Here is a 26877-nt window from a genome sequence, read left to right as displayed (position 1 = left end):
CACACACACACACACACACACACACACACACACACACACACACACCCTCTCTCTCTACCTCTCTCTCTACTTCTCTACCTTTACTCCCTAACCCTGTATTCGGTCTCCTGTAGCTGGTCCATACAGTGGTCTAGGAGAGTTGCTCTACAGAGAGAGTGTTCCCATGCATACTTTCGCCAAGTATCTCTTCACCTCCCTACTACCTCACGACGCTGAACTGGCGTACAAAATTGCACTGAGAGCCATGAGGTGAGTACAAAACGCACACACAAACCTGTATCAGAAAATAACACTTCAGTTGAAAAAGGAGCTCAGCCTCATTTGAGTCTCAAATTCTGTGTGTGTGTCTGTGACGAGACAGGAAGCTATCCTTATTAAATAATTAAACACCACTGAAAATGGTTGAATAATAGTTTTATTTATATATAAACTCAGCAAAAAAAGTCCCTTTTTCAGGACTCTTGTCTTTCAAAGATCATTCGTAAAAATCCAAATATCTTCACAGATCTTCATTGTAAAGGGTTTACACACTGTGTCCCATGCTTGTTCAAAGAACTATAAACAATTAATGAACATGCACCCGTGCAACGGTCGTTAGGACACTAACAGCTTACAGACGGTAGGCAATTAAGGTCACAGTGTCTGCTCATCTGCGTGAACGTGCCTTATGCGTGCTGCAAGGAGGCATGAGGACTGCAGATGTGGCCAGGGCAATAAATTGCAATGTCCATACTGTGGCAGCACTACAGGGAGACAGGACAGACAGCTGATTGTCCTCACAGTGGCAGACCACGTGTAACAATACCTGCACAGGATCGGTACATCCGAACATCACATCTGCGGGACAGGTACAGGAATGGCAACAACAACTGCCCGAGTTACACCAGGGACGCACAATCCCTCCATCAGTGCTCAGACTGTCTGCAATAGGCTGAGAGAGGCTGGACCGAGGGCTTGTAGGCCTGTTGTAAGGCAGGTCCTCACCAGACATCACCAGCAACAACGTCGCCTATGGGCACAAACCCACCGTCGCTGGACCAGACAGGACTGGTAAGAAGTGCTCTTCACTGACGACTCGCGGTTTTGAATCACCAGGGGGGATGGAGATGGAGGGTCCGTCCTGGTCTGGGGCGTTGTCACAGCATCGTCGGACTGAGCTTGTTGTCAAGCAATCTCAACGCTGTGCGTTACAGGGAAGACATCCTCCTCCCTCATGTGTTATCCTTCTTGCAGGCTCATCCTGACATGACCCTTCACATTGACAATGCCACCAGCCATACTGCTCATTCTGTGCGTGATTTCCTGCAAGACAGGGATGTCAGTGTTCTGCCATGGCCAGCGAAGAGCCCAGATTTCAATCCCATTGAGCACTTCTGGGACCTGTTGGATCGGAGGGTGAGGGCTAGGGACATTCCCCACAGAAATGTCCGGGAACTTGCAGGTGCCTTGGTGGAAGAGTGGGGTAGCATCTCACAGCAAAAACTTGCAAATCTGGTGCAGTCCATGAGGAGGCGATTCACTGCAGTACTTAATGCAGCTGGTGGCCACACCAGATACTGACTGTTACTTTTGATTTAGACCACCTGTTTGTTCAGTGGCACGTTATTCCATTTCTGTTAGTCACATGTCTGTAGAACTTGTTCAGTGTATGTCTCAGTTGTTGAATCTTATGTTCATACAAATATTTACACACGTTAAGTTTGCTAAAAATAAACGCAGTTGACAGTGAGAGGACGATTATTTTTTTGCTGAGTGTATGTGTGTGTGTATATATGTGTATATATATTGATAGAGAGATATACACTGAGTCTAGAAAACATTAAATACACTTTCCTAGTATTGAGTTGCACCCCCTAATTTTGCCCTCAGAACAGCCTCAATTCATTGGGGCATGGACTCTACAAGGTGTCGAAGCGTTCCACAGGGATTCTGGCCCATATTTACTCAAGTGCTTCCTACAGTTGTGTCAAGCTGGCTGGATGTACTTTAGGTTGTGGACCATTCTTGATGCACACGGGAAACTGTTGAGTGTGTAAAACCCAGCAGCGTTGCAGTTCTTGACACAAACTGGTGTGCCTGGCACGTTCTACCATACCTTGTTCAAAGGCACTTAAATCTTTTGTCTAGCCCATAAATCTTTTTGTCTAGCCTATTTACCATTTGAATGGCACATACACAATCCATGTCTCAAAGCATACAAATCCTTGTTTAACCTGTCTCCTCCCTTTCCTCTTCACTGTGGATTTAACAGGTGGCATCAGTAATCCACCTTTCACCTGGATTCACCTGGTCAGTCTGTCATGGAAAGGGCAGGTGTCCATAATGTTTTGTACACTATTTTATGATGGGGGTTTCATTTGGGTGTCTTTCTACATTTACAACTTTATTTAATTTTGCCCATGTTAAACTCCTCTGAATTGTATTATATTTAAATCTTTATTTTCAACAATACAGTCTAGAATCAGCATCAGATATAGCAAGTGGTATGAAGACTTCCTATTTCTGACCTCTGCTTTAACAGAAGCACTGAATCTTGCGGAGAGACCGGGATTTCCCATAAGCCTTAGAAGACCCCTTAAAGGCCCATGCTTCCTTATTAGAAGCAAAACAGTTATATTAAACATCAGTGTATTAAATGTGTGTCTTTAGGTTACCGGTCCTGGAAACCACAGCTCCATCAGGTGATCTATCCAGACCTCACCATATAGTATCTATGGTCCCTAACCGCTACCCTCGCTGGTTCACTCTATCTCACATAGAGTCACAACAATGTGAACTGGCCTCCACCATGCTTACCGCAGCCAAAGGTATGTACACAAACAAACGTACTGTATGTACAAACACACACACTGTACAAACACAAAAATACACACATGCTCAGATAATGTTTACTGTCTTTTCTGCAAATAGGTGGTTTTATATTGGGTTTTTGTCTCTCAGGCGATGGGCGTAAGTTAGAAACGGTGTTAGAGTCCATCCAGAAGAACATCCACTCCTCGTCTCACATCTTCAAACTGGCTCAGGATGCCTTCAAGATCGCTACTCTGATGGACAGCCTGCCAGACCTCACACTGCTTAAAGTCTCACTGGAGCTGGGCCTTCAGGTAACATATACACTACCGGTCAAACATTTTAGCCACCCCCATTTTCCCAGTTCTTATAGATATTTAAGCAGTTCAAGTCCAGTGAATAACCTGAAATGGTACAAAGTTAACTGGTAAACTGCCAGAGGTTTAAAAAAAGTTTAGGTTACCAAAAACTGATAAATAATGTACATTTCACAGTTATTTAAAAAGGCCTTTTTCAGGGAACAAGTAATGGGTTAACAACTTACAGCTGTTCTGCAGCGATGGAAGTAAATTAAGCCTTGAAAGTTGATGCTAACAATTCCTACATGTGTCCCAACTTTTGTTGATTACTTACAAGCCCTCTGTCTGTATTAAAGCGGTGTTGGAACAGACTGTTACTACACCCTCTTAAGCATTATTTTGAAAGTATTGTACTACAGGAAGTAGTATATTGCTATCATAATGGCGAGAAAAAGGCCATTAACAAATGAAGACAGACCATTATAATCCTTAAAAGTGTAGGTCTTTCCTTTCGAGAAATTGCAAAGAAAGCCAAGGTGTCAGTGAGTACAGTTTACTACACCATCAAAAGGCACTTGAAACTCTGAAAAGAAGAGGTCTGGCAGATCCAAAGCCACAACAGAATCAGAAGACATGTTTCTTAGAGTGAACAGCTTGGGTGAATGACGATTCGCAGGACAACATCTTCAAGCACAGCTTAACACTGGTCGAGGTAATCAAGTCTCAGTTTCAACTGTGAAGAGAGGACTTCAAGCTGAATGTTTGACAGGTCGAGTGGCAGTAAGAAAGCCATTGCTAAATATGAAAAAGAGTCTTGACTGGGCCATGAAGTACTGCCAGTGGAGTACTGAAGACTGGAAGAAGGTCTTATGGACTGATGAATCAAAATGTGAAATCTTCGGTTCATCACGCAGGGTTTTTGTATGCCATTGAGTAGGCGAAAGGATGATTCCTCAGTGTGTGACACCAACTGTCAAACATGGAGGAGGAAGCGTGATGGTCTTGGGGCTCTTTTGCTGGATCCAGAGTCGGCGAATTGCACAGAGTGAGTGGCACCCTGAACCAATACGGCTACCACAGCATTTTGCAGTGCCATGCAATACCCTCTGGTGTACGTCTAGTTGGTCAGGGATTCATCCCACAGCAAGATAATGACACAGAACATACCTCCAGGCTATGTCACAACTACCTTAGAAGAAAAGAACAAGACGGTAGTCTTCAAATCATGGAATGGCCAGCACAGTCTCCAGACTTAGACCCCATCCAGCTGGTTTGGGATGAACTGTGCAGAAGGATGAAAGTAAAGCAACCTACAAGTACAACACATTTGTGGGAACTTCGGAAACAGTGTTGGGAAGGAATTTACAAACAATATTTGATTTCCATTGTAGAAAGAATGTGTTCGGCTGTATGTCTGCAAAAGGTGGCTACTTTGAGTCAAAAGTGTAGATTGCATTCTGTTAAACAAAACGATGACATCATTTTTTTGTTTACTTGTTCTATGCTTTAATTTGAGTACGTTAAGACATTACACTGTGTCAATTTTCATTAACAAATGTAGGTGTTCTAAAACTTTTGACCGGTAGTGTACACAGACGGACAGATGGTTGGTCGGTCAGTCAGTCGAAGTCTGCATACACCGTAGCCAAATACATTTAAACTCAGTTTTTCACAATTCCTGACATTTAATCCTAGTACAAATTCCCTGTTTTAGGTCAGTTAGGATCACCACTTTATTTTAAGAATGTGAAATGTCAGAATAATAGTAGAGAGTGATTTATTTCAGCTTTTATTTCTTTCATTACATTCCCAGTGGGTCAGAAGTTTACATGCGCTCAATTAGTATTTGGTAGCATTGCCTTTTAAATTGTTTAACTTGGGTCAAATGTTTTGGGTAGCCTTCCACAAGCTTCCCACAATAAGTTGGTGTAATAAGCTAGTGTAACAGAGTCCGGTTTGTAGACCTCCTTGCTCGCACACGCTTTTTCAGTTTTGCCCACAGATTTTCTATAGGATTCAGGTCAGGGCTTTGTGATGGCCACTCCAATACCTTGAATTTGTTGTCCTTAAGCCATTTTGCCACAACTTTGGAAGTACGCTTGGAGTCATTGTCCATTTCGAAGACCCATTTGCGACCAAGCTTTGACTTCCTGACTGATGTCTTGAGATGTTGCTTAATATATCCACATAATTTTCCTTCCTCAAGTGCACCAGTCCCTCCTGCAGCAAAGCACCTCCACAACCTGATGCTGCCACTCCTGTGCTTCATGGTTGGGATGGTGTTCTTCGGCTTGCAAGCCTCCCCCTTTTTCCTCCAAACATAACGATGGTCATTATGGCCGAACAGTTCTGTTTTTGTTTCATCAAACCAGAGGACATTTCTCCAAAAAGTATGATCTTTGTCTCGATGCGCAGTTGCAAAACGTAGTCTAGCTTTTTTATGGAGGTTTTTGAGCAGTGGCTTCTTCCTTGCTGAGGGGCCTTTCAGGTTATGTCGATTTTGGATTCATTTTTACTGTGGATATAGATACTTTGTGCCTGTTTCCTACAGCATCTTCACAAGGTCCTTTGCTGTTGTTCTGAGATTGATTTGCACTTTTTGCACCGAAGTACGTTCATCTCTAAGAGACACAACGCATCTCCTTCCAGAGCGGTATGACGTCTGCATGGTCCCATGGTGTTTATACTTGCGTACTATTGTTTGTACAGATGAACGTGGTACCTTCAGGCGTTTGGAAATTGCTCCCAAGGATGAACCAGACTTGTGGAGGTCTACAATTTGTGGAGGTCTTGGCTGATTTCTTTTGATTTTCCTATGATGTCAAGCAAAGATGCACTGAGTTTGAAGGTAGGCCTTAAAATACATCCACAGGTACACCTCCAATTGACTCAAATTATGTCAATTAGCTTATCAGAAGCTTCTAAAGCCATGACATCATTTTCTGGAATTTTCCAAGCTGTTTAAATGCACAGTCAACTTAGTGTATGTAAACTTCTGACCCACTGGAATTGTGATGCAGTGAAATAATCTGTCTGTAAACAATTGTTGGAAAAATGACTTGTGTCATGGACAAAGTATATGTCCTAACCGTCTTGCCAAAACTATAGTTTTTTAACAAGAAATTTGTGAAGTGGTTGTCTGGTGACGTCTGGTGAGGACCTGCCTTTACAACAGCCTACAAACCCTCAGTCCAGCCTCTCTCAGCCTATTGCGGACAGTCTGAGCACTGATGGAGGGATTGTGCGTTCCTGGTGTGCGTTCCTGGTGTAACTCGGGCAGTTGTTGCCATCCTGTACCTGTCCCGCAGGTGTGATGTTCGGATGTACCGATCCTGCGCAGGTGTTGTTGCACGTGGTCTGCCACTGCGAGGACGATCAGCGGTCCGTCCTATCTCCCTGTAGCGCTGTCTTAGGCGTCTCACAGTATGGACATTGCAATTTATTGCCCTGGCCATATCTGCAGTCCTTATGCCTCCTTGCAGCATGCCTAAGGCACATTCACGCAGATGAGCAGGGACCCTGGGCATCTTTCTTTTGGTGCTTTTCAGAGTCAGTAGAAAGGCCCCTTTAGTGTCGTAAGTTTTCATAACTGTGACCTTAATTGCCTACCATCTGTAAGTTGTTAGTGTTTTGACGACCGTTCCACAGGTGCATGTTCATTAATTGTTTATGCATGGGAAACAGTGTTTAAACCCTTTACAATGAAGATCTGTGAAGTTATTTGGATTTTTACGAATGATCTCTGAAAGCATTTATACTTTTTGGGGTGGGTTTATGTTATATATATATATATATATATATATATATACGCAAGCAAACAAACACACCTCCCTAACCTGTACCTGTTCCTTTCTCCCCTGAAGGTGATGAGAATGACTCTGTCCACATTAAACTGGAGGAGGAGAGAGATGGTACGGTGGCTGGTCACCTGTGCCACAGAAGTTGGTGAGTTACTATTCTAATGCTGTTTTCCAGTGTGTGTGGCTGCAGAACAAAAGTATCCTGTTGTTGAATGGGTTCCCAATTCCAATGTGCATGATGTCAGCTGTGGTGTCAACTGTGGAAAACTGGTGAAACAGCTGATTGGCTGCTTTTTAGACAATTGAGAAGTAAATGGCCCGGAGGTATAAAGAAGGCAAAATCTAGGTATTTTCTTGATGCTATGACAGAGTCTACTGGTGATCCCGCTAAATTCTGGAAAACTGTTAACTCACTTAAACCAGGAAAGTCCTTGACTTCCCTGCTGAAGCAAATTACATCGGAATCTGTGATCATCAGTGACCAAACTGAAATTTGTGATGTTTTTAATAAGCATTTTATTTCTGATGCTTTTCTTTTTGAAAGAAAACATGGCCAACATGATCCTGACCGGTCTATAGCAGATAGTTGAGATAAGACCTCATCATCTGTGACTTTTTGAAAATTAAAAACCGGCTTACTGTTTTCCACATCAGCTGAAGGCCGAGGGACTTATCTGAACTATCTGCTATAGATTCTATGAAATCATTAGGCGCTGACAATCTGGATCCATATTTACTCAAGTGTGCGGAACCTATTATTGCTGGTGTAGTGACGCATATCTTTAATCAAACATTTGTCATAGGAAAGATTCCTAAATCTTGGAAATCAGCTTTTGTTTTACCACCCTCAAGGGAGGCGATGGTAGTGAATTGGATAATTATCGGCCCATCTCTAAGCTCTCCTGTTTGACTAAAATTCTAGAGTCATTAGTGAAAAGGCAACTACAATCTTTTTAACTGTGAACAATACTCTTTCTAGTAATCAATCTGGCTTCAGACCTAAACACAGTACTATTACGGCCACTGTACATGTTGTAAATGATATTACTAATGCCCTAGATAATTGAAAGTACTGTGCTGCCTTGTTCATAGATTTATCTAAAGCTTTTGACACTGTAGACCATGCGATACTTTTGGGTAAGCTGTCGTCAATAGGACTGGGATTGGATGCCTGTCGTTGGTTTCATGACTATCTAAAGGATAGAAGTCTGGCTGTTAGAGTCGACGGCATTCAGTCGGAGCCATTGGAGTTGGTTAAAGGGGTCCCACAAGGTTCTATACTTGGTCCATTACTGTTCACTCTCTACATAAACAGTATTGGTGATGAGATAAGAAAGTGTCAAATTAATTTATATGCTGATGACACTGCATGTTCTCTATCGCTTCAACGGCTGACCAAGCGTTGTCATTATTGGAGACAGATTTTAAGATATTACAAGGGTCTTTTATACAGCTAAAACTTGTTTTAACTGCAAAAAAAAACACATTTTATGATTTTTAATCAGGTTTCTGCATATAAATACTTAGGGATATGGTTGGATGATAAACTGTCTTTTAAAATGCATATTGACTAACTTTGCAAACGGCTAAAAATCAAGCTAGGCTTCCTCTATAGAAACAGGACATGTTTGTCCTCTACAAATAGAAAACAAATTGTGCAAGCTACTTTTATGTCTGTTATAGATTATGGGGATATTATTTACATGCATGCTACGGCATCAGCACTTAAATCGCTGGATGCTACTTATCATTGCGCACTTAGGTTTATTATGGGTGCTAGCTACAGAACTCACTATTGTGTTTTATATCAAAATGTGGGTTGGACTAAGCTGTCCGTGAGACGAGAACAACATGCTTTCGTGTTTGTCTATAAAGCACTTCTGAATAAACTACCTTCTTATTTATCATCACTAATATTATAATTATAATTCGTAAAACCAGGTCTCAAGCATGGATTACACTTGAGGCCCATGTGATTTCCACAGAGTTGGGTATGGCTGCCTTTTCCTGTTACGCTCCTTGCCTATGGAATAGCCTGCAGACTAAACTTAAACTTGAGACTCTTGTCCCCCTGTCGCCCATTTTATATATTTATTGTAGGATTTTTATTTGTGTATTGCTTGTTACTGTTTCGGTAATGAAAGGTCTTGTGCTGTTAGGGGAATAACCTGTGTGTAAATGTCATCTGTTGCTGTATTTCTTTGTGTTATCTGTGATCGTTTTGTTTGTCTTGTGTAGTTTCTTAATCATTGTACCTAAACTGTATGTGTAAACATGTATACGCAGGGCCCAGCTGTAAAATAAACCTTGGTCTCAGTCTGTGTTCCTTGTTGAAATAAAGGTATTAAAAAAATTAAAAGCTGTGGTGTGTGTAGAACATATTTCCATGACCTAACCAGGTCTCCTCTGCTCTCCACTGCTGCAGGTGTGTATGCGTTGGACAGCATCATGCAGAGTTGGTTCACCCTGTTCACCCCGACCGAGGCCACCAGCATCGTGGCCACCACCGTCATGTCCAACACCACCATCGTCCGGCTGCACCTGGACTGTCACCAGCAGGAGAACCTGGCCTCCTCCGCCCGAACACTGGCCCTGCAGTGTGCCATGAAGGACCCCCAGAACTGTTCCCTCTCCGCCCTCACCCTCTGTGAGAAGGACCACATCGCCTTCGAGACGGCCTACCAGATCGTCCTGGACGCGGCCGTCACGGGGATGAGCTACACACAGCTCTTTACAATAGCCAGGTACATGGAGCACAGAGGATATCCCATGAGGGCTTACAAGCTGGCCACGCTAGCCATGGCCCACCTTAACCTCAGCTACAACCAGGACACCCACCCGGCTATCAATGACGTGCTGTGGGCCTGTGCTCTGAGTCACTCTCTGGGAAAGAATGAGCTGGCTGCCGTCATTCCCCTGGTGGTGAAAAGTGTGAAGTGCGCCACTGTGCTGTCAGACATTTTGAGACGGTGCACATTGACCACGCCGGGCATGGTGGCGCTGCACAGCCGCAGGAACTCTGGGAAGCTGATGTCGCTGGACAAGGCTCCACTCAGGCAACTGCTGGACGCCACCATCGGAGCCTACATCAACACCACGCACTCTCGCCTCACGCACATCAGCCCGCGCCACTACAGCGAGTTTATAGAGTTCCTCAGTAAGGCCAGAGAGACGTTCCTCATGGCCCAGGACGGACACATCCAGTTTACCCAGTTCATAGACAACCTTAAACAGATCTACAAGGGCAAGAAGAAACTCATGATGCTCGTACGGGAGAGGTTCGGTTGACGAAGACTAAACTTAAAAACTATTGTGATTGGTCGATGGATGTATGGAGATTGAGAGCGATCACGCCCCCTTTTACTTGATTCTGCGTTTGTTTCCCTTTTAACTGAAAAAGTGAAAGAAAAACCTGAAAACAACAAAAGGCCACATCGGTATTAATGTGTATAGACCCTATTTAGTTCACAAGCAAACAAAAAAGAAAATTGTCATGTTGTGGAAGTGTGTGTGTGTGTGTGTGTGTCCCTTTATGTATAAAGACAGTGTGAAAGAGTGTAAGAGAGAGAGAGAGAGAGAACTAAAGAGACAAATCAAATCTTTTTCCACTGAGTATATGTTGTCCAGTGGCGAGATGTCCACATAGCACTCCTGTCCCCCTCTGTTAAATGCTCACAGCTCATAGACAATGAGACAAACAAGGCTTAAAACCAAACAGAGCAACTCCATCAGACGTGACCAGTACCTCGTACGGACCCAGCTTTATTTCCCCCCTTATCCTTAGCCCTTCCTCACCCACTCAGTGTAGTCAGTGTGTGTTAACAGTTAAATAACAACACAAACAGTTCACTATCCAGTTCAGTCCACAATTTATTGTTTTATTTCTCTTTAGTAAGAGAGATCACCAACATCAGGCTGGCTGTGGCTTTAGTAACAGGGATCACCAACATCAGGCTGGCTGTGGCTTTAGTAACAGGGATCACCAACATCAGGCTGGCTGTGGCTTTAGTAACAGGGATCACCAACTCCAGGCTGACTGTGGCTTTAGTAACAGGGATCACCAACTCCAGGCTGACTGTGGCTTTAGTAACAGGGATCACCAACTCCAGGCTGGCTGTGGCTTTAGTAACAGGGATCACCAACTCCAGGCTGACTGTCTGCTGTGGCTTTAGTAACAGGGATCATCAACTCCAGGCTGACTGTGGCTTTAGTAACAGGGATCACCAACTCCAGGCTGGCTGTGGCTTTAGTAACAGGGATCACCAACTCCAGGCTGACTGTGGCTTTAGTAACAGGGATCACCAACTCCAGGCTGGCTGTGGCTTTAGTAACAGGGATCACCAACTCCAGGCTGACTGTGGCTTTAGTAACAGGGATCACCAACTCCAGGCTGACTGTGGCTTTAGTAACAGGGATCATCAACTCCAGGCTGGCTGTGGCTTTAGTAACAGAGATCACCAACTCCAGGCTGACTGTGGCTTTAGTAACAGGGATCATCAACTCCAGGCTGGCTGTGGCTTTAGTAACAGAGATCACCAACTCCAGGCTGACTGTGGCTTTAGTAACAGAGATCATCAACTCCAGGCTGACTGTCTGCTGTGGCTTTAGTAACAGGGATCATCAACTCCAGGCTGACTGTCTGCTGTGGCTTTAGTAACAGGGATCATCAACTCCAGGCTGACTGTCTGCTGTGGCTTTAGTAACAGAGATCATCAACTCCAGGCTGACTGTCTGCTGTGGCTTTAGTAACAGGGATCACCAACTCCAGGCTGACTGTCTGCTGTGGCTTTAGTAACAGGGATCATCAACTCCAGGCTGGCTGTGGCTTTAGTAACAGAGATCATCAACTCCAGGCTGACTGTCTGCTGTGGCTTTAGTAACAGAGATCATCAACTCCAGGCTGACTGTCTGCTGTGGCATTAGTAACAGGGATCATCAACTCCAGGCTGACTGTCTGCTGTGGCTTTAGTAACAGGGATCACCAACTCCAGGCTGACTGTCTGCTGTGGCTTTAGTAACAGGGATCACCAACTCCAGGCTGACTGTCTGCTGTGGCTTTAGTAACAGGGATCACCAACTCCAGGCTGACTGTCTGCTGTGGCTTTAGTAACAGGGATCATCAACTCCAGGCTGACTGTCTGCTGTGGCTTTAGTAACAGGGATCATCAACTCCAGGCTGGCTGTGGCTTTAGTAACAGAGATCATCAACTCCAGGCTGACTGTCTGCTGTGGCTTTAGTAACAGGGATCATCAACTCCAGGCTGGCTGTGGCTTTAGTAACAGAGATCATCAACTCCAGGCTGACTGTCTGCTGTGGCTTTAGTAACAGGGATCATCAACTCCAGGCTGGCTGTGGCTTTAGTAACAGGGATCATCAACTCCAGGCTGACTGTCTGCTGTGACTTTAGTAACAGAGATCATCAACTCCAGGCTGACTGTCTGCTGTGGCATTAGTAACAGAGATCATCAACTCCAGGCTGACTGTCTGCTGTGGCTTTAGTAACAGAGATCATCAACTCCAGGCTGACTGTCTGCTGTGGCTTTAGTAACAGAGATCATCAACTCCAGGCTGACTGTCTGCTGTGGCATTAGTAACAGGGATCATCAACTCCAGGCTGACTGTCTGCTGTGGCTTTAGTAACAGAGATCATCAACTCCAGGCTGACTGTCTGCTGTGGCATTAGTAACAGGGATCATCAACTCCAGGCTGACTGTCTGCTGTGGCTTTGCAGTGTTGTTTACCCTGGTGCTTTAGACACGTGCAGAAACACACACACACACACACACACACACGCGCATAGAAACACATAGTAACGGACACACTCAGAAACTCATGCAGTTGCAGAAACAACCTGTAAACACACACTTGCAGAAAAACACAATTATACTGTCATAGTGCTTGCGCTTGTGGAAACTTAGCAACTGTCAACATACATTCTCAGGGATTTCTCAACAAAAAAAGCAAAGGAAAATAAAAAAGAGAGAATGAGAGCATTTTATTGTACTGTATATATAATAGTATATGTCTGAATATTGAAAACAAATGTATACGTTAACTAATTTATTAAATCATATTCTATGTAATGCAAAATACTTGAAGCTGCAGTACCATGGTTTTTATAACCAAAACATATCAGAAGGACTTTTAAAACGTGTCGCGTTGCGTCATCAGGGGCCAGGACAAAGGTCAAAGGTTAGGGGTCTTTCTCAGTAGGACTGTTAGCTGGGCGACCCCAGAGAGACAGACAGACTGACATCCACTGGACTGCTTGACAGGAACCGGCTGTTTGCAAAAAAGGACATGGATGTTGTATTTAGTATGGACCAGCAAAATATATTAATCCTCCAGTTGAACACAGTTGTATTGGGCACCGTGGTATAAGAGGAGAGAAAGAGAGAGAAACTGCCCAGGAGCCCGATCAGTAATGCCGTAGCATTACAAATGGAGAACTCCGGCCCAGTGCCTACGAAGCCGTGAAAAAATCCCTGACTCTTTACTAATAATTAGCATAGTAATACGCTGTGGTGAAATTTGGTTTGTTCACGCATCATGTCTCCTTCCACAGTGTTCAAGTCACAAAAAATAATCTACATTATATGCAGAACAACCAATTAAAACATGTACTTGCCTCTACAACGAACCCACAACACGCCTCTACAACGAACCCACAACACGCCTCTTCTGTCGACTCCTTGACTTTGTGCAGGACAGAAAGTTGCTATGTTGGTCTTGACTGTTTTGTTTTGTTACGCTTTTTTATATGTTTCTCCTTTTTTAACTTTTGAGTTCTCTCTCTAGAATTATTCAATGAGAACAGCCTTCTTTCTTGCCTTGTCTTAACGCTTTAAAACAACCAAACGGGAGTTCTGACTACCAAACTTTGTTCATTGAAATGAAAAAGCCAACCAACTTTGGTTACAACTTTTAGTGTCTTTCATTTTTAGCTGAATGGTTCTGTGTTCTGTGCTTTAAAAAGCCCTCTGTTTGTTTTTGGAGTCAGAAACATTGTCTAGTGTCTCTTGTCCCCTCCTCCCCTAGAGGTTTGTCCATAGGTCCTTTGTCCAAAGACAAATATCATTCATGTTCCATTTTATTTATTATGATAGGTAAACGATTGTACTTCTTCAACCGTGTCAACATTGCTCATGTGTTAAAATTCAGATTTGATACACCAATATCAATTTATTTATGTAACTAAATCACTGTTTTTTAAACTTGTTAATGATTGAACTTTTTTGTTTTAATTAAAATTCGTTTTTTGAGAGGAGATCTTGTGTAGTGTTTATTTGCATTTATTTTTGAAGGTTCCTAGTTCTGCTATTTTACACACTGCGTCACCAGTGGAAAAAGGAGAAACACTGTTTTCCTTTCTTTTATCCCAGAATGTAAGTGAGTGAAACGCTGGACCTCTCCTGGGAAATTCTGAATCCACTGAGAGTAGTAGTAGAAAGGATGTCAAGGTTTTTTCCTGCTCATTTGTTTCCTCAACAGTGTTGGTGTTTGCTGTATTTGAGGAGTGTTCTTTATCACTCCTGATAATCCATGATGTTTCTAATAGAGAGATGTAAACATTCCACTCCAGGTGATTCTGTGGAATTCAAAAGTAGAGTTTCCCATAGATCTTTTATTTGTGATACAGGCTGGATGCTTTAGCTTACTTGGTTAGATGACGATAGGAATATTCCTTCCTCTTCCTGTCTTTTATCGTTAACAGCATCCAGGGTACAGGAAGTTTGAGTTGGAACCACAAAGGGAGGAACAGGAACAGCCCCAATTACTCCAAACAAAATCAAATCAAACTTTATTTGTCAGATGCGCCGAATACAACAAGTGTAGACCTCACCATGAAATGCTTACGTACTGACTCGGTACCGGTACCCCCTGTATATTACCTTTTTATTGTTGTTACTTTTTTATACTTTTTTATTTTGGTTTATTTGGTAAATATTTTCTAAACTCTTCTTGAACTGCACTGTTGGTTAAGGGCAGTTCAAGAAGAGTTAAGAAAATATTTACCAAATAAAATAAAATAGTACAGGTTAGAGGTCATTTGTACATGTAGGTAGGGGTGAAGTGACTATGCATAGATAATAAACAGCGAGTAGCAGCAGTGTAAAAAACAAATGGAGGGGGGATCAATGTAATAGACCGGTGGCCATTTGATGAATTGTTCAGCAGTCTTGTGACTTGTCTTATTGTTGACAATGTTTTGACCCCCTCGCCCCAGTAGTCGTTCCATTCAAATCAATCACCACTGTCTGGATTTACTACCTGTGAAGTGTTTTGTATGTATCAGTACTGACCACAGTAAATCCCCAAGCTAACAATGAGCTCAACTAAACAGGAACCAGTTAAAAGGGTTGGGGTTGAGATTAGGCCTACATATCTCCGCCTTCCTATGTATTTGGGAGAGCAAGATAAGACTGACCTCTTGTCCCTGAAAGGGAAAGGTCTGTACCTGACTAGTCAGGACCAGAGTCAGGACGGCACTGTCCCCTGTTAGGACTCTAACATGCACTTTTATATAGATTTACTCCAAGATGTAGTGTTCCCTGTCTATTTGGGTTTGTAGTCCCCCCACCCTCTCAGAAGGTGTTAGAGAAACTGAGACTGGGGGGGTTTCATGATAAATGAGCGTTACACACACACACTTTGAATCGTATAGATGTACCTCTACATCTTCATTGTTTGTGGTTTTAGGCTGGGTTTATGGATAAGCACTGTGTGACATGCTGATGTAAAAAGGGCTTTTAAATATATTTTATTTTATTTACAGTATCCATGTCAGTGAGTGTATCTCCTGTATAAATAGCCAGGCAGTGGAGAGTTTCTGTAACCCCATATCTGGCACCAGAGATCCGCTGGGACACACACACACATCCTGGCTGAACCAGACCATGACCCCATTCCTGTTCTCATTCCCGGGAATGCCACATGGTTCCCAGTCCATCTGGGACAGCAATGTTCTTTCTCTGCATCTGTCTTTCTCTCTCTCCAGATTTCTGTTATCTCATTACCTCTGGAAGAACAAACTGTTACAGCCTTGACCAGACAGAAGTTTGTGTTTATAGCTGAGGTAATACCACCTCAGTACTTACAACTATAGCTGAGGTAATATCACCTCTCAGTACTGGCAACTATAGCTGAGGTAATATCACCTCTCAGTACTGGCAACTATAGCTGAGGTAATATCACCTCTCAGTACTGGCAACTATAGCTGAGGTAATATCACCTCTCAGTACTGGCAATTAATCTACTGTTTCTCCATCTATTCCTGGGGGATCCTGAGGGTGCACACATTTCTGATCCAGCACGAACTCATCTCATTAAATTGGTTCAAATCCTGTGTCTGCCGTCACACCCATCAGTCACTTCCCATCCTGTCTCTCATGGTGATGCGTCTCCTTCCTGCTACAGAAACAGCTGGTCAGAGAGGTAAGGAGAGAGGAGCTTTGATCTGTCTGTCAAGGGTCAACTTTATCCTACTCCTTTACATCACCACAGAGACTGTCCAGACTCCAGGGGAAGGAGACTCCGTATCCATTTCAGTCTAACGACCACTGCACTAGTGGATGTCTGCATTCCACTTCCTCTCTGGACAGGAAATGACCCATTGTGAAAGTCTGGTGTTGATAGACACGTCTTGTTTTGTGATTTGTTTCACGGCAGTGCTTTGATACTTTATCAGGAGACAGCCAGCCCCTAAACACAACATTCTAGAATGAGGTGGAGAGCCGTTTAGCAAAGGTGGAATGGAGCCCCTATTGTGAGACTGCTACTGCCATTACTGAAGCTGTGCTGCTTGTTCAGACTTTTGATTCTATTGTGCAATGTGGCTGTGGAATATTTTCTTCTTTTAACATTCCCTCTCAACTAAGAAATTCTCTGATCATGACAGTTCTAAGGCATTCTCTGATCATGACAGTTCTAAGGCATTCTCTGATCATTGCAGTTCTAAGGCATTCTCTGATCATGACAGTTATAAGGCATTCTCTGATCATGTCAGATCTAAGGCATTCTCTGATCATGACAGTTCTAAGGCATTCTCTGATCATGACAGTTCTAAGGCATTCTCTGATCATGACAGTTCTAAGGCATTCTCTGATCATTGCAGTTCTAAGGCATTCTCTGATCATGACAGTTCTAAGGCATTCTCTGATCATGTCAGATCTAAGGCATTCTCTGATCATGTCAGATCTAAGGCATTCTCTGATCATGTCAGATCTAAGGCATTCTCTGATCATGTCAGATCTAAGGCATTCTCTGATCATGTCAGATCTAAGGCATTCTCTGATCATGACAGTTCTAAGGCATTCTCTGATCATTGCAGTTCTAAGGCATTCTCTGATCATGTCAGATCTAAGGCATTCTCTGATCATGTCAGATCTAAGGCATTCTCTGATCATGTCAGATCTAAGGCATTCTCTGATCATGTCAGATCTAAGGCATTCTCTGATCATGTCAGATCTAAGGCATTCTCTGATCATTGCAGTTATAAGGCATTCTCTGATCATGTCAGATCTAAGGCATTCTCTGATCATGTCAGATCTAAGGCATTCTCTGATCATTGCAGTTATAAGGCATTCTCTGATCATGTCAGATCTAAGGCATTCTCTGATCATGTCAGATCTAAGGCATTCTCTGATCATGTCAGATCTAAGGCATTCTCTGATCATTGCAGTTATAAGGCATTCTCTGATCATGTCAGATCTAAGGCATTCTCTGATCATGTCAGATCTAAGGCATTCTCTGATCATGTCAGATCTAAGGATACTGCAGGTAGGAAAGAAGCCGTTCTAATCATACGTATACAACCAGGAGCTGAGAGCAATTTTACCTGCCAGCAAAAAATACACATACAAAGCAGCATAACCATTGATTGTTCAGAAGTGTGAATGTGTGATCTTTCTTTTGTAATTTAAAATTGATTTACTTTTTCTCAGCTGGCTTGACCCCAATGTTTTGTTTTGATTTGATGTTTTGATTTTGATCTGTTATTCTCTTACCCCTCACCTCCATATTCTAAAGCAATATTGTCCAATCGATGCACTCGCTTTAGACTGGCTACTGTTTGTGATTCCTCTGTGCGTGTATAAAGGATCTGCGTTTGATTTCAGCTAACACAAACAAGCCTTGTGAATTCTACATTTGAATGCTTGTGTGGACAGTGGAGCTCCTTCTGTTCCTGGCGTAGTTTAACCTCCACGGTTCTCCTCGTACAACAACACGTCCTCCTCTCTAATCAATGTGTCGCTTATCTCACAATGTCTCCATGTCTTCTATGGACAGATTTGAGCTTGCTCTGTTCAATCATTTCTAAGAGTTCTTGTCATGGTACAGAAGAATGGTCACACTGTCAAAATCAGTTGCTGGTTAGGTGTGGAATTCTAGAGATATATGTCCTAGAAGTCAAATGTCCGCAGACATTTCCCACTGACTTTCATGTCTTAATTACACAAAGTTTTAATTGGTTTAGTTTTAGTAGATAATTGTAGTTATCCCTGTCTCCCATCCCTCCATCCCGCTCTACCTGGAGGGGATTAGACTGCATCCATCATGCTCAGGTCGTTGGAATACGTCATATCCTGATAATCTGATTTTGGCTGTAAATGAACACCACGCCTGTCCTCAGTACCATCATTATCTGTGGCTTGAGATCGACATTGGCCTTAACCACAGATCTAGGGTCAGATTCTCTCACCTACATCTAACCTTAACCATTAGGTAGATGATTAAACATCTGACCCTGGAGCAATGGTGAGGCAGTCTACAGTACCTACTGCTGTTTGGTGTGAATGTATTGAATAGAGAGAGATGTAATGTTTCAGCAGCCTTCCTCATAATACGTGTCAGAGCTGGAAGCGACGCGGTGTGTGGTACAATGCTGTGTTATTTCTTTATCGAAACGCGCGCGCACAGACACACACACACAAACAGACACACCCACATCCACACCCACCTCACCATGAGACACAGTATTTAAACAAAGAGTGAACAGGGAATTCAGGAGGGGAATGAGCACGCACACCTGAGGGGCCCCCATATTGAGGATCAGTGTGGCGGATGTGTTGTTATCTACCCTTACCACCTGGGGGCAGCCCATCAGGAAGTCCAGGATCCAGTTGCAGAGGGAGGGGTTAAGTCCCAGTGTCCTTAGCTTGGTGATGAGCTATGGTGTTGAACACTGAGCTGTAGTCAATGAATAGCATTCTCACATAGGTGTTTATTTTGTCCAGGTGTGAAAGGGCAGTGTGGAGTGCAATAGAGATTGTATCATCTGTGGACCTGTTGGGGCTTTCTGGGATAATGGTGTTGATGTGAACCATGACCTGCCTTTCAAAGCATTTCATGGCTACAGATGTGAGTGCTATGGGTTGGTAATCATTTAAGCAAGTTGCCTTAGTGTTCATGGGCACAGGGACTATGGTGGTCTGCTTAAAACATGTTGGTATTACAGACTCAGACAGGGAGAGGTTGAAAATGTCAGTGAAGACACTTGCCAGTTGGTCAGCGCATGCTCGGACTACACATCCTGGTAATCCATCTGGCCTTACGGCCTTGTGAATGTTGACCTGTTTAAGCACCGAAGAACATGGCTGATGTTTTACATTCTCCCAACCAATTGTGCTATTTTGTTATATTGCTTATGTCTCTTATGACCGAAAATAACTTCTGGACATCAAAAAATGACTCACTGCGGACTGGAAGAAACTTTTTCCTTCAACGAGTCCTGCTAGTCCGACAAGAAGGATATCCTGCTTTCACTGGAACAGGCCCAGATCCATGCCTTTCGTGTGAAGAAAAGACGCCGGAAAAGGGGCCGAAGTTCAGGCATCCTGAAAATCCGGAGGCGAGCGAGTAAACTCCCACTGCCATCCGTTCTTCTTGCTAACGTGCAATCATTTGACAATAAAATGGATGACCTACGATTAAGATTATCCTACCAACGGGACATTAAAAACTGTAACATCTTATGTTTAAGATGTGGCTTAAACGAGATGTGGCTGAACGAAGACACGGACAACATAGAGCTAGCCAGATTTTCCATGCACTGAACAGACGCTACCTCTGGTAAGACGAGGGGTGGGTGTTTGTCTTTTTGTTTGCTAACAGCTGGTGAGCAATGTCTAATATTAAAGAAGTCTCGAGGTATTTCTCGCCTGAGGTAGTGCATCTTATTATAAGCGAGTTCTCATCTGTATTATTCGTAACCGTCTATTTAAGACCACAAACCGAAGCTGGCTCTAAGACCGCTCTCAACCAACTCCATAAGGCCATAAGCAAAGAAGAAAATGCTCACCCAGAAGTGGCGCTCCTAGTGGCCTGGGGACTTTAATGCAGGCAAACTTAAATCAGTTTTACCACATTTTTACCAGCATGTCACATGTGCAATCAGGGAAAAAACTCCTACACCACCTTTACTCCACACACAGAGATGCATACAAAGCTCTCCCCGGCCCTCCATTTGTCAAATCTGACCATAATTCTATCCTCGTGATTCCTGCTTACAAGCAAAAACTAAAGCAGGAAGTACCAGTGACTCGCTCAATATGGAAGTGGTCAGATGACGCGGCTGCTACACTACAGGACTGTTTTGCTAACACAGACTGGAATATATTCCGGGATTCATCCAATGGCATTGAGGAGTATACCACCTTCATAAATAAGCGCATCGATGATGTCGTCCCCACAGTGACTGTACGTACATATCACAACCAGAAGCTATGGATTACAGGCAACATCCGCATCGAGCTAAAGGCTAGAGCTTCTGCTTTCAAGGAGCAGGAGACCAATCCGGACGCTTATAAGAAATCCTGCCATGCCCTCAGACGAACCATCACACAAGAAAATAATCAGTACAGGATCAAGATTGACGCTCGTCGGATGTGGCAGGGCTTGAAAACTATTATGGACTACAAAGGGAAACCCAGACATGAGCTGCCCAGTTACACCGAGCCTATCAGATGAGCTGAATGCCTTTTATGCTCGCTTCGAGGCAAGCAATACTGAAGCATGCACGAGAGCACCAGCTGTTCTGGATGACTGTGTGATAACGCTCTCCATAGCCGATGTGAACAAAACCTTTAAACAGGTCAACATTCACAAAGCCGCGGAGCCAGATGGATTACCAGGACATGTACTCAAAGCATGTGCGGACCAACTGTCAAGTGTCTTCACTGACATTTTCCACCTCTCCCTGACCGAGTCTGTAATACCTACATGTTTCAAGCAGACCACCATAGTCCCTGTGCCCAAGGAAGTAAAGGTAACCTGCCTAAATGATTACCGCCCCATGGCACTCACGTCGGTAGCCATGAAGTGCTTTGAAGGCTGGTCATGGCTCACATCAACAGCATCCTCCCGGACACCCTAGACCCACTCCAATTCGCATACCGCCCAAACAGATGACTAGGTTTCCTTTTAAGCCTTCACTTAGATCTAGATTAATTCTAATCGTCCTTCTGGAAATCAGACTTTTTCAATCTAGACTAGGGCAAATCGGACACTATTTTCAACCATTTCAGTTTCAGCTAGTCCAGTTTAAATGTGCAATTTAGTCTAGGATTAGGCGTAATATGTGTTGGCGAAATCGCCCCGTAGTGTCCAGCTTCTGTGGCATTTAACAGACCAACCCTTCTTCTTCTTTTGTCTCTGTGATACGTATTACATTATATCAGTTAGAGCATCTGGCCAGTAACTGAAAGGTCACTGGTTCGAATACCCTCGCCGAGATGGTGAAAAATCTTTTGATGAGCCTTTGAGCAAGACACTTATCCTAATTTGTTCCAGGGGTGCCGTACTAATATGGCTGGCCCTGTTAAGCAACACATTTCACTGCACCTATCTGGTGAATGTGACAATAAAACTAACAACATACATCTACCTGTTGGGCCACCATAAGCCAAAACAGCTTTTAAAAAATATTCTACAAATACCTGGATCTCAATTAGAGGAATGCAACACCATTCTTCCACAAGAATTTCCATATTTTTTATATTTTTTTTTTACCGCACTGTATCAGGCGCCGCTCCAGAATCTCCAATAAGTGTTCAGTTGGGTTGAGATCTGGAGACTGAGACGGCCATGGAATATAGTTTACACGTTTTCATGCTCATCAAACCATTCAGTGACCACTTGTGCTCTATGGATGGGAACAATGTCATCCTATGAGGCATGGCCATGGTAGCCAAAATAATGGCTACTAGGGTATGTTAGTAGGTGCCAGGCGCACCAGTTTGTGTCAAGAACTGCAATGCTGCTGGGCTTTTCATGCTCAACAGTTTCCTGTGTGTATCAAGAATGGTCCAACACCCAAAGGACATCCAGCCAACTTGACACAATTGTGGGAAGCATTGCAGTCAACATGGCCCAGCATCCCTGTGGAACGCTTTCAACACCTTGTAGAATCCATTCCCCGAATGAAATTAAGGCTTTTCTGAGGGCAAAAGGGGATGCAACTCAATAACCGGAAGGTGTTCCTAATGTTTGGTGTACTCAATGTACTGTATATATTGTCTCTTTGATAATTGTATAATATCACAGTAGATCCATCCTGCAGCAGATCCTCACCCACAGATAGAGAACAGAGTCTTCAAACAGCATTGTTTAGGACGCTTTAAGGTATCTGATACAACTCAGGGCTGGGGGAAATGAAGGGCATCTGATGGTAAATTCAAAGGGTTGTACAAAGGAGAAACTGTATTGTGTGTTTTGAGGAGGTTTCGGCGTGATGAGACTCGCTCCTCACAGGATTAAAGAACGCAAAGGGGAATAGAGAGAGTCACACACACGCGCACACACCTGAAAGGGTGTCCTTGGGAGATAGGCCTACCTAATCCCTGCTCCTCCTCTGGGTTGGGGGGATAGCCATGAATTAACATACCATCTCAGGCACACACACACACACTCACACTCTCTCACACACACAGTGTCCTATATAGGGAATAGAGTGCCATAGTGTCCTATATAGGGAATAGAGTGCCATAGTGTCCTATATAGGGAATAGGGTGCCGTTTTGGATGCAGTTCAAGTAATGTATCTCAAGAACCCATGTAACACACCCATCGACCTGCAATCTGAAATGTCATCTCACCCCAAGCTGCTCAAAAGGCTTCAAAGCAGACCTCAAATCTCTTATCCCTCAGATAGCATCCTCTTCCCAAAGATGGAGAAAGACAGACGTCTACACAAAGAAAAGTTGTTAGCAGTTCGGTTGATTGAATATGACTTGAAAGGGGAAAAACAGGTTTCAAGCAAAAAAGCTTCAAGCTTAAAAGTTTCAAAGATTTTAAAACGTGTCAATCTTTCCTATCTATCCTGAACCTTTCCACAGATCTGCTGTTAACCCAGCAGGCGAGTATCTCTCTGCCACATCCTTAACATCCACCAGTATCTCGCACAGTGTAGCCTATCACGCCGTTCGTGACCTTCTTCTTAAAGATGAATCGCCCCATCACTCTCTTTTTCTTGTCTTTTTTCTTTCTCATCCCTCTCATCTGAACCAACAGGGCTCGAAGGGATGGTGTCACTGTCATGTTCATTAGGGGGTCCTTGGCCTCAAGTCAGAAACCTTCTATTTCACATTTATAAATGGAATCTAAAGTATCACAAGTTGGAACAGTGCTGTCAATAAAGTTTTCATAAATGTCACTTTGAAAGAAATAGGCAACAGCAAATATTTTATTTTTGAAAAGGTCTTTAAAAGCAAAACTATTTTGAGTTTTTAGAGGTATAGATTGAGGCCAGCTATGAAAGTCCATCATAAAGATGCTCCTTTGTCTCAGTAGCACTGCTAAGTAATGGCAGTCAGCTCTTTCTCCTGAAATATCTGCGATAATGAATATGAATTATCCTAACCCTAACCGTAACTCCTACCCTACCCTACCCTTACCTTAACCATAACCCTCCCCTAACCTAACCCTTAATTATTTTACATTTCATATTAAATGGGGTAACGTTGGGACGTCCCAAGGATTCCGGATAGCATGAATGGACCATGGTGGAAAAGTGTCTTCAACCAAAATAGCTTCCTATCAGTGTACCACAGTGGAACACTAATGACAGTCCAATCAGAGTCCCAACTGGGGGTGAGGCAAGAAACTCTCCTCTGTGGTTACCTAGCAACAGAGAGGGCCTCCCAGAGTGTTGATGGGTGTTGACAAGGTGTGGGGATGATTGTGGTGTACCTTCTGCTGCTGCCTCCTCAAGAGAGCTAAATATCCTCCTCCTCCTTCATAGGCACTGATCTTAGAGAACGTGATGGGTGAAAGCAACAGTAGTAATCATTTGGTGGGTGCTTATATTTGTCCTATTTCACATGGGGAAAGTATTTTTTGCATATCCCAACCCCCTTGGAGACATCCTCGGAGAGTGGGGTCACGGCCAGGGTCAACCCTGGAGCAAATAGGTTAAATACAATATGGTGGAGACAGGAGGCCTATCTAGTTTAGTAACCTAGGTGAGATACAATATGGTGGAGACAGGAGGCCTATCTAGTTTAGTAACCTAGGTGAGATACAATATGGTGGAGACAGGAGGCCTATCTAGTTTAGTAACCTAGGTGAGATACAATATGGTGGAGACAGGAGGCCTATCTAGTTTAGTAACCTAGGTGAGATACAATATGGTGGAGACAGGAGGCCTATCTAGTTTAGTAACCTAGGTGAGATACAATATGGTGGAGACAGGAGGCCTATCTAGTTTAGTAACCTAGGTGAGATACAATATGGTGGAGACAGGAGGCCTATCTAGTTTAGTAACCTAGGTGAGATACAATATGGTGGAGACAGGAGGCCTATCTAGTTTAGTAACCTAGGTGAGATACAATATGGTGGAGACAGGAGGCCTATCTAGTTTAGTAACCTAGGTGAGATACAATATGGTGGAGACAGGAGGCCTATCTAGTTTAGTAACCTAGGTGAGATACAATATGGTGGAGACAGGAGGCCTATCTAGTTTAGTAACCTAGGTGAGATACAATATGGTGGAGACAGGAGGCCTATCTAGTTTAGTAACCTAGGTGAGATACAATATGGTGGAGACAGGAGGCCTATCTAGTTTAGTAACCTAGGTGAGATACAATATGGTGGAGACAGGAGGCCTATCTAGTTTAGTAACCTAGGTGAGATACAATATGGTGGAGACAGGAGGTTTAGTAACCTAGGTGAGATACAATATGGTGGAGACAGGAGGCCTATCTAGTTTAGTAACCTAGGTGAGATACAATATGGTGGAGACAGGAGGCCTATCTAGTTTAGTAACCTAGGTGAGATACAATATGGTGGAGACAGGAGGCCTATCTAGTTTAGTAACCTAGGTGAGATACAATATGGTGGAGACAGGAGGCCTATCTAGTTTAGTAACCTAGGTGAGATACAATATGGTGGAGACATGAGGCCTATTTAGTTTAGTAGTGTCATGACTTTGGCCTGGGGGTAGGTTTATGACAGTCCTAAATACCTCGTCCCCCCTTGTTCCTCTCTCTACCCTACTGATGTTACATTTGCAAAACCCTTGGTTAACATAAAGATTCTGGGAACATCAGAAGGTGGTGGGAAATTAACTATATTCTGGTAATCCGACCAATTGAACATATGCGGTGGTACTTAATGAATATGATGTCAGTTCGGTTGTCATCTGAGACATTCTCATCAATGATAAGATTACATAAACTCTACAGTGGAAAGTCTACACATCAGAGTTATCGGATTCACATGGAATTGTTGTTCAATTTCAATGTTTGAATATGACATTATTCGTGATGGGATGAAATGTGATTTTAGCTTCTAAAATGTGAGATTTGGGTTTTCATAAGGTTAGGGCCCTGCTCAATCAGTGGCCCGCCCCTGTAAAGGGACATTGGCTATAAAACTTTTCAAACACGCCCTCCTCTCACTTCCTATATAAAGCCTTGACGACAATGTCACCTCCTGTTCCGATGAGGTAGGATGACGGTCCTATGTCAGAATGGTTCAGATAATAACTACAGAACGAAGCCAACATCAGCATGAGCTTTGGTTGCGAATGGTATGAACTTTGAACTCTTATTCACGACAGAAGTGATACCTCCTAGCCGTTGAGTTAGCGACCGCAGCTGCAAACGCAGGTTAGGAAGGAACAGACAGAGTATCCCGTCTACCACATAACGACGTTACTACAACGTATCCAAATGACCACCAGAGGCCTATCTAGTTTAGTAGCCTAGGTGAGATACAATATGGTGGAGACCAGAGGCCTATCTAGGTTAGTAACCTAGGTGAGATACAGCCTTTTATTTACATTTTATTAGTGATGTATTGCCTCAAAGACACAAAAGACTTTCAAATTAATTGTACTGTCTGAGCTTTATCTGAAACCCTTTCCCTCTTTTGGTTTTCAATTCATGAAATCGAATTATACTACTAACAAATGAGGCAATCCACTTAACAAACTGTGATTTATTTTTCTATTCCACTCTCCTGCCTCTCCCTCATCCCCATCTCTCTCTCATCCCCATCTCTCTCTCATCCCATCTCTCTCTCTCATCCCATCTCTCTCTCTCTCATCCCATCTCTCTCTCTCTCATCCCCATCTCTCTCTCTCTCTCTCTCCCCCATCTCTCTCTCATCCCATCTCTCTCTCTCTCATCCCATCTCTCTCTCTCTCATCCCCATCTCTCTCTCTCTCTCTCTCCCCCATCTCTCTCTTATCCCCATCTCTCTCTCTCTCATCCCCATCTCTCTCTTATCCCCATCTCTCTCTCTCTCATCCCCATCTCTCTCTTATCCCCATATCTCTCTCTCATCCCATCTCTCTCTCTTATCCCCATATCTCTCTCATTCCCATCTCTCTCTCATCCCCATCTCTCTCTTATCCCCATCTCTCTCTTATCCCCATCTCTCTCTCATCCCCATCTCTCTCTTATCCCCATATCTCTCTCATCCCATCTCTCTCTCTCTCATCCCCATCTCTCTCTTATCCCCATCTCTCTTATCCCCATCTCTCTCTC

The 26877-nt window shown here is 43.5% G+C and overlaps 1 protein-coding gene across 1 annotated transcript in view; it reads left to right on the top strand.

The window, feature by feature from the left end:
* The window catches only part of LOC115117191 (zinc finger SWIM domain-containing protein 6), a 93691-nt gene extending 79534 nt beyond the window's left edge, over positions 1-14157 (top strand). Inside the window, exons 10-14 of the mRNA XM_065007522.1 lie at positions 114-249; positions 2650-2807; positions 2941-3104; positions 6953-7034; positions 9315-14157. Coding sequence (XP_064863594.1) covers positions 114-249; positions 2650-2807; positions 2941-3104; positions 6953-7034; positions 9315-10177 — 1403 coding nt within the window. The 3' untranslated portion in view covers positions 10178-14157. The remainder of the gene's footprint in view (positions 1-113; positions 250-2649; positions 2808-2940; positions 3105-6952; positions 7035-9314) is intronic.
* The last annotated feature ends 12720 nt before the right edge of the window (positions 14158-26877 follow it).

This window comes from Oncorhynchus nerka, linkage group LG22 (assembly GCF_034236695.1).
Source record: "Oncorhynchus nerka isolate Pitt River linkage group LG22, Oner_Uvic_2.0, whole genome shotgun sequence".
NCBI lineage: Eukaryota > Metazoa > Chordata > Actinopteri > Salmoniformes > Salmonidae > Oncorhynchus > Oncorhynchus nerka.
This window is presented reverse-complemented; position numbering and strand designations above follow the sequence as displayed.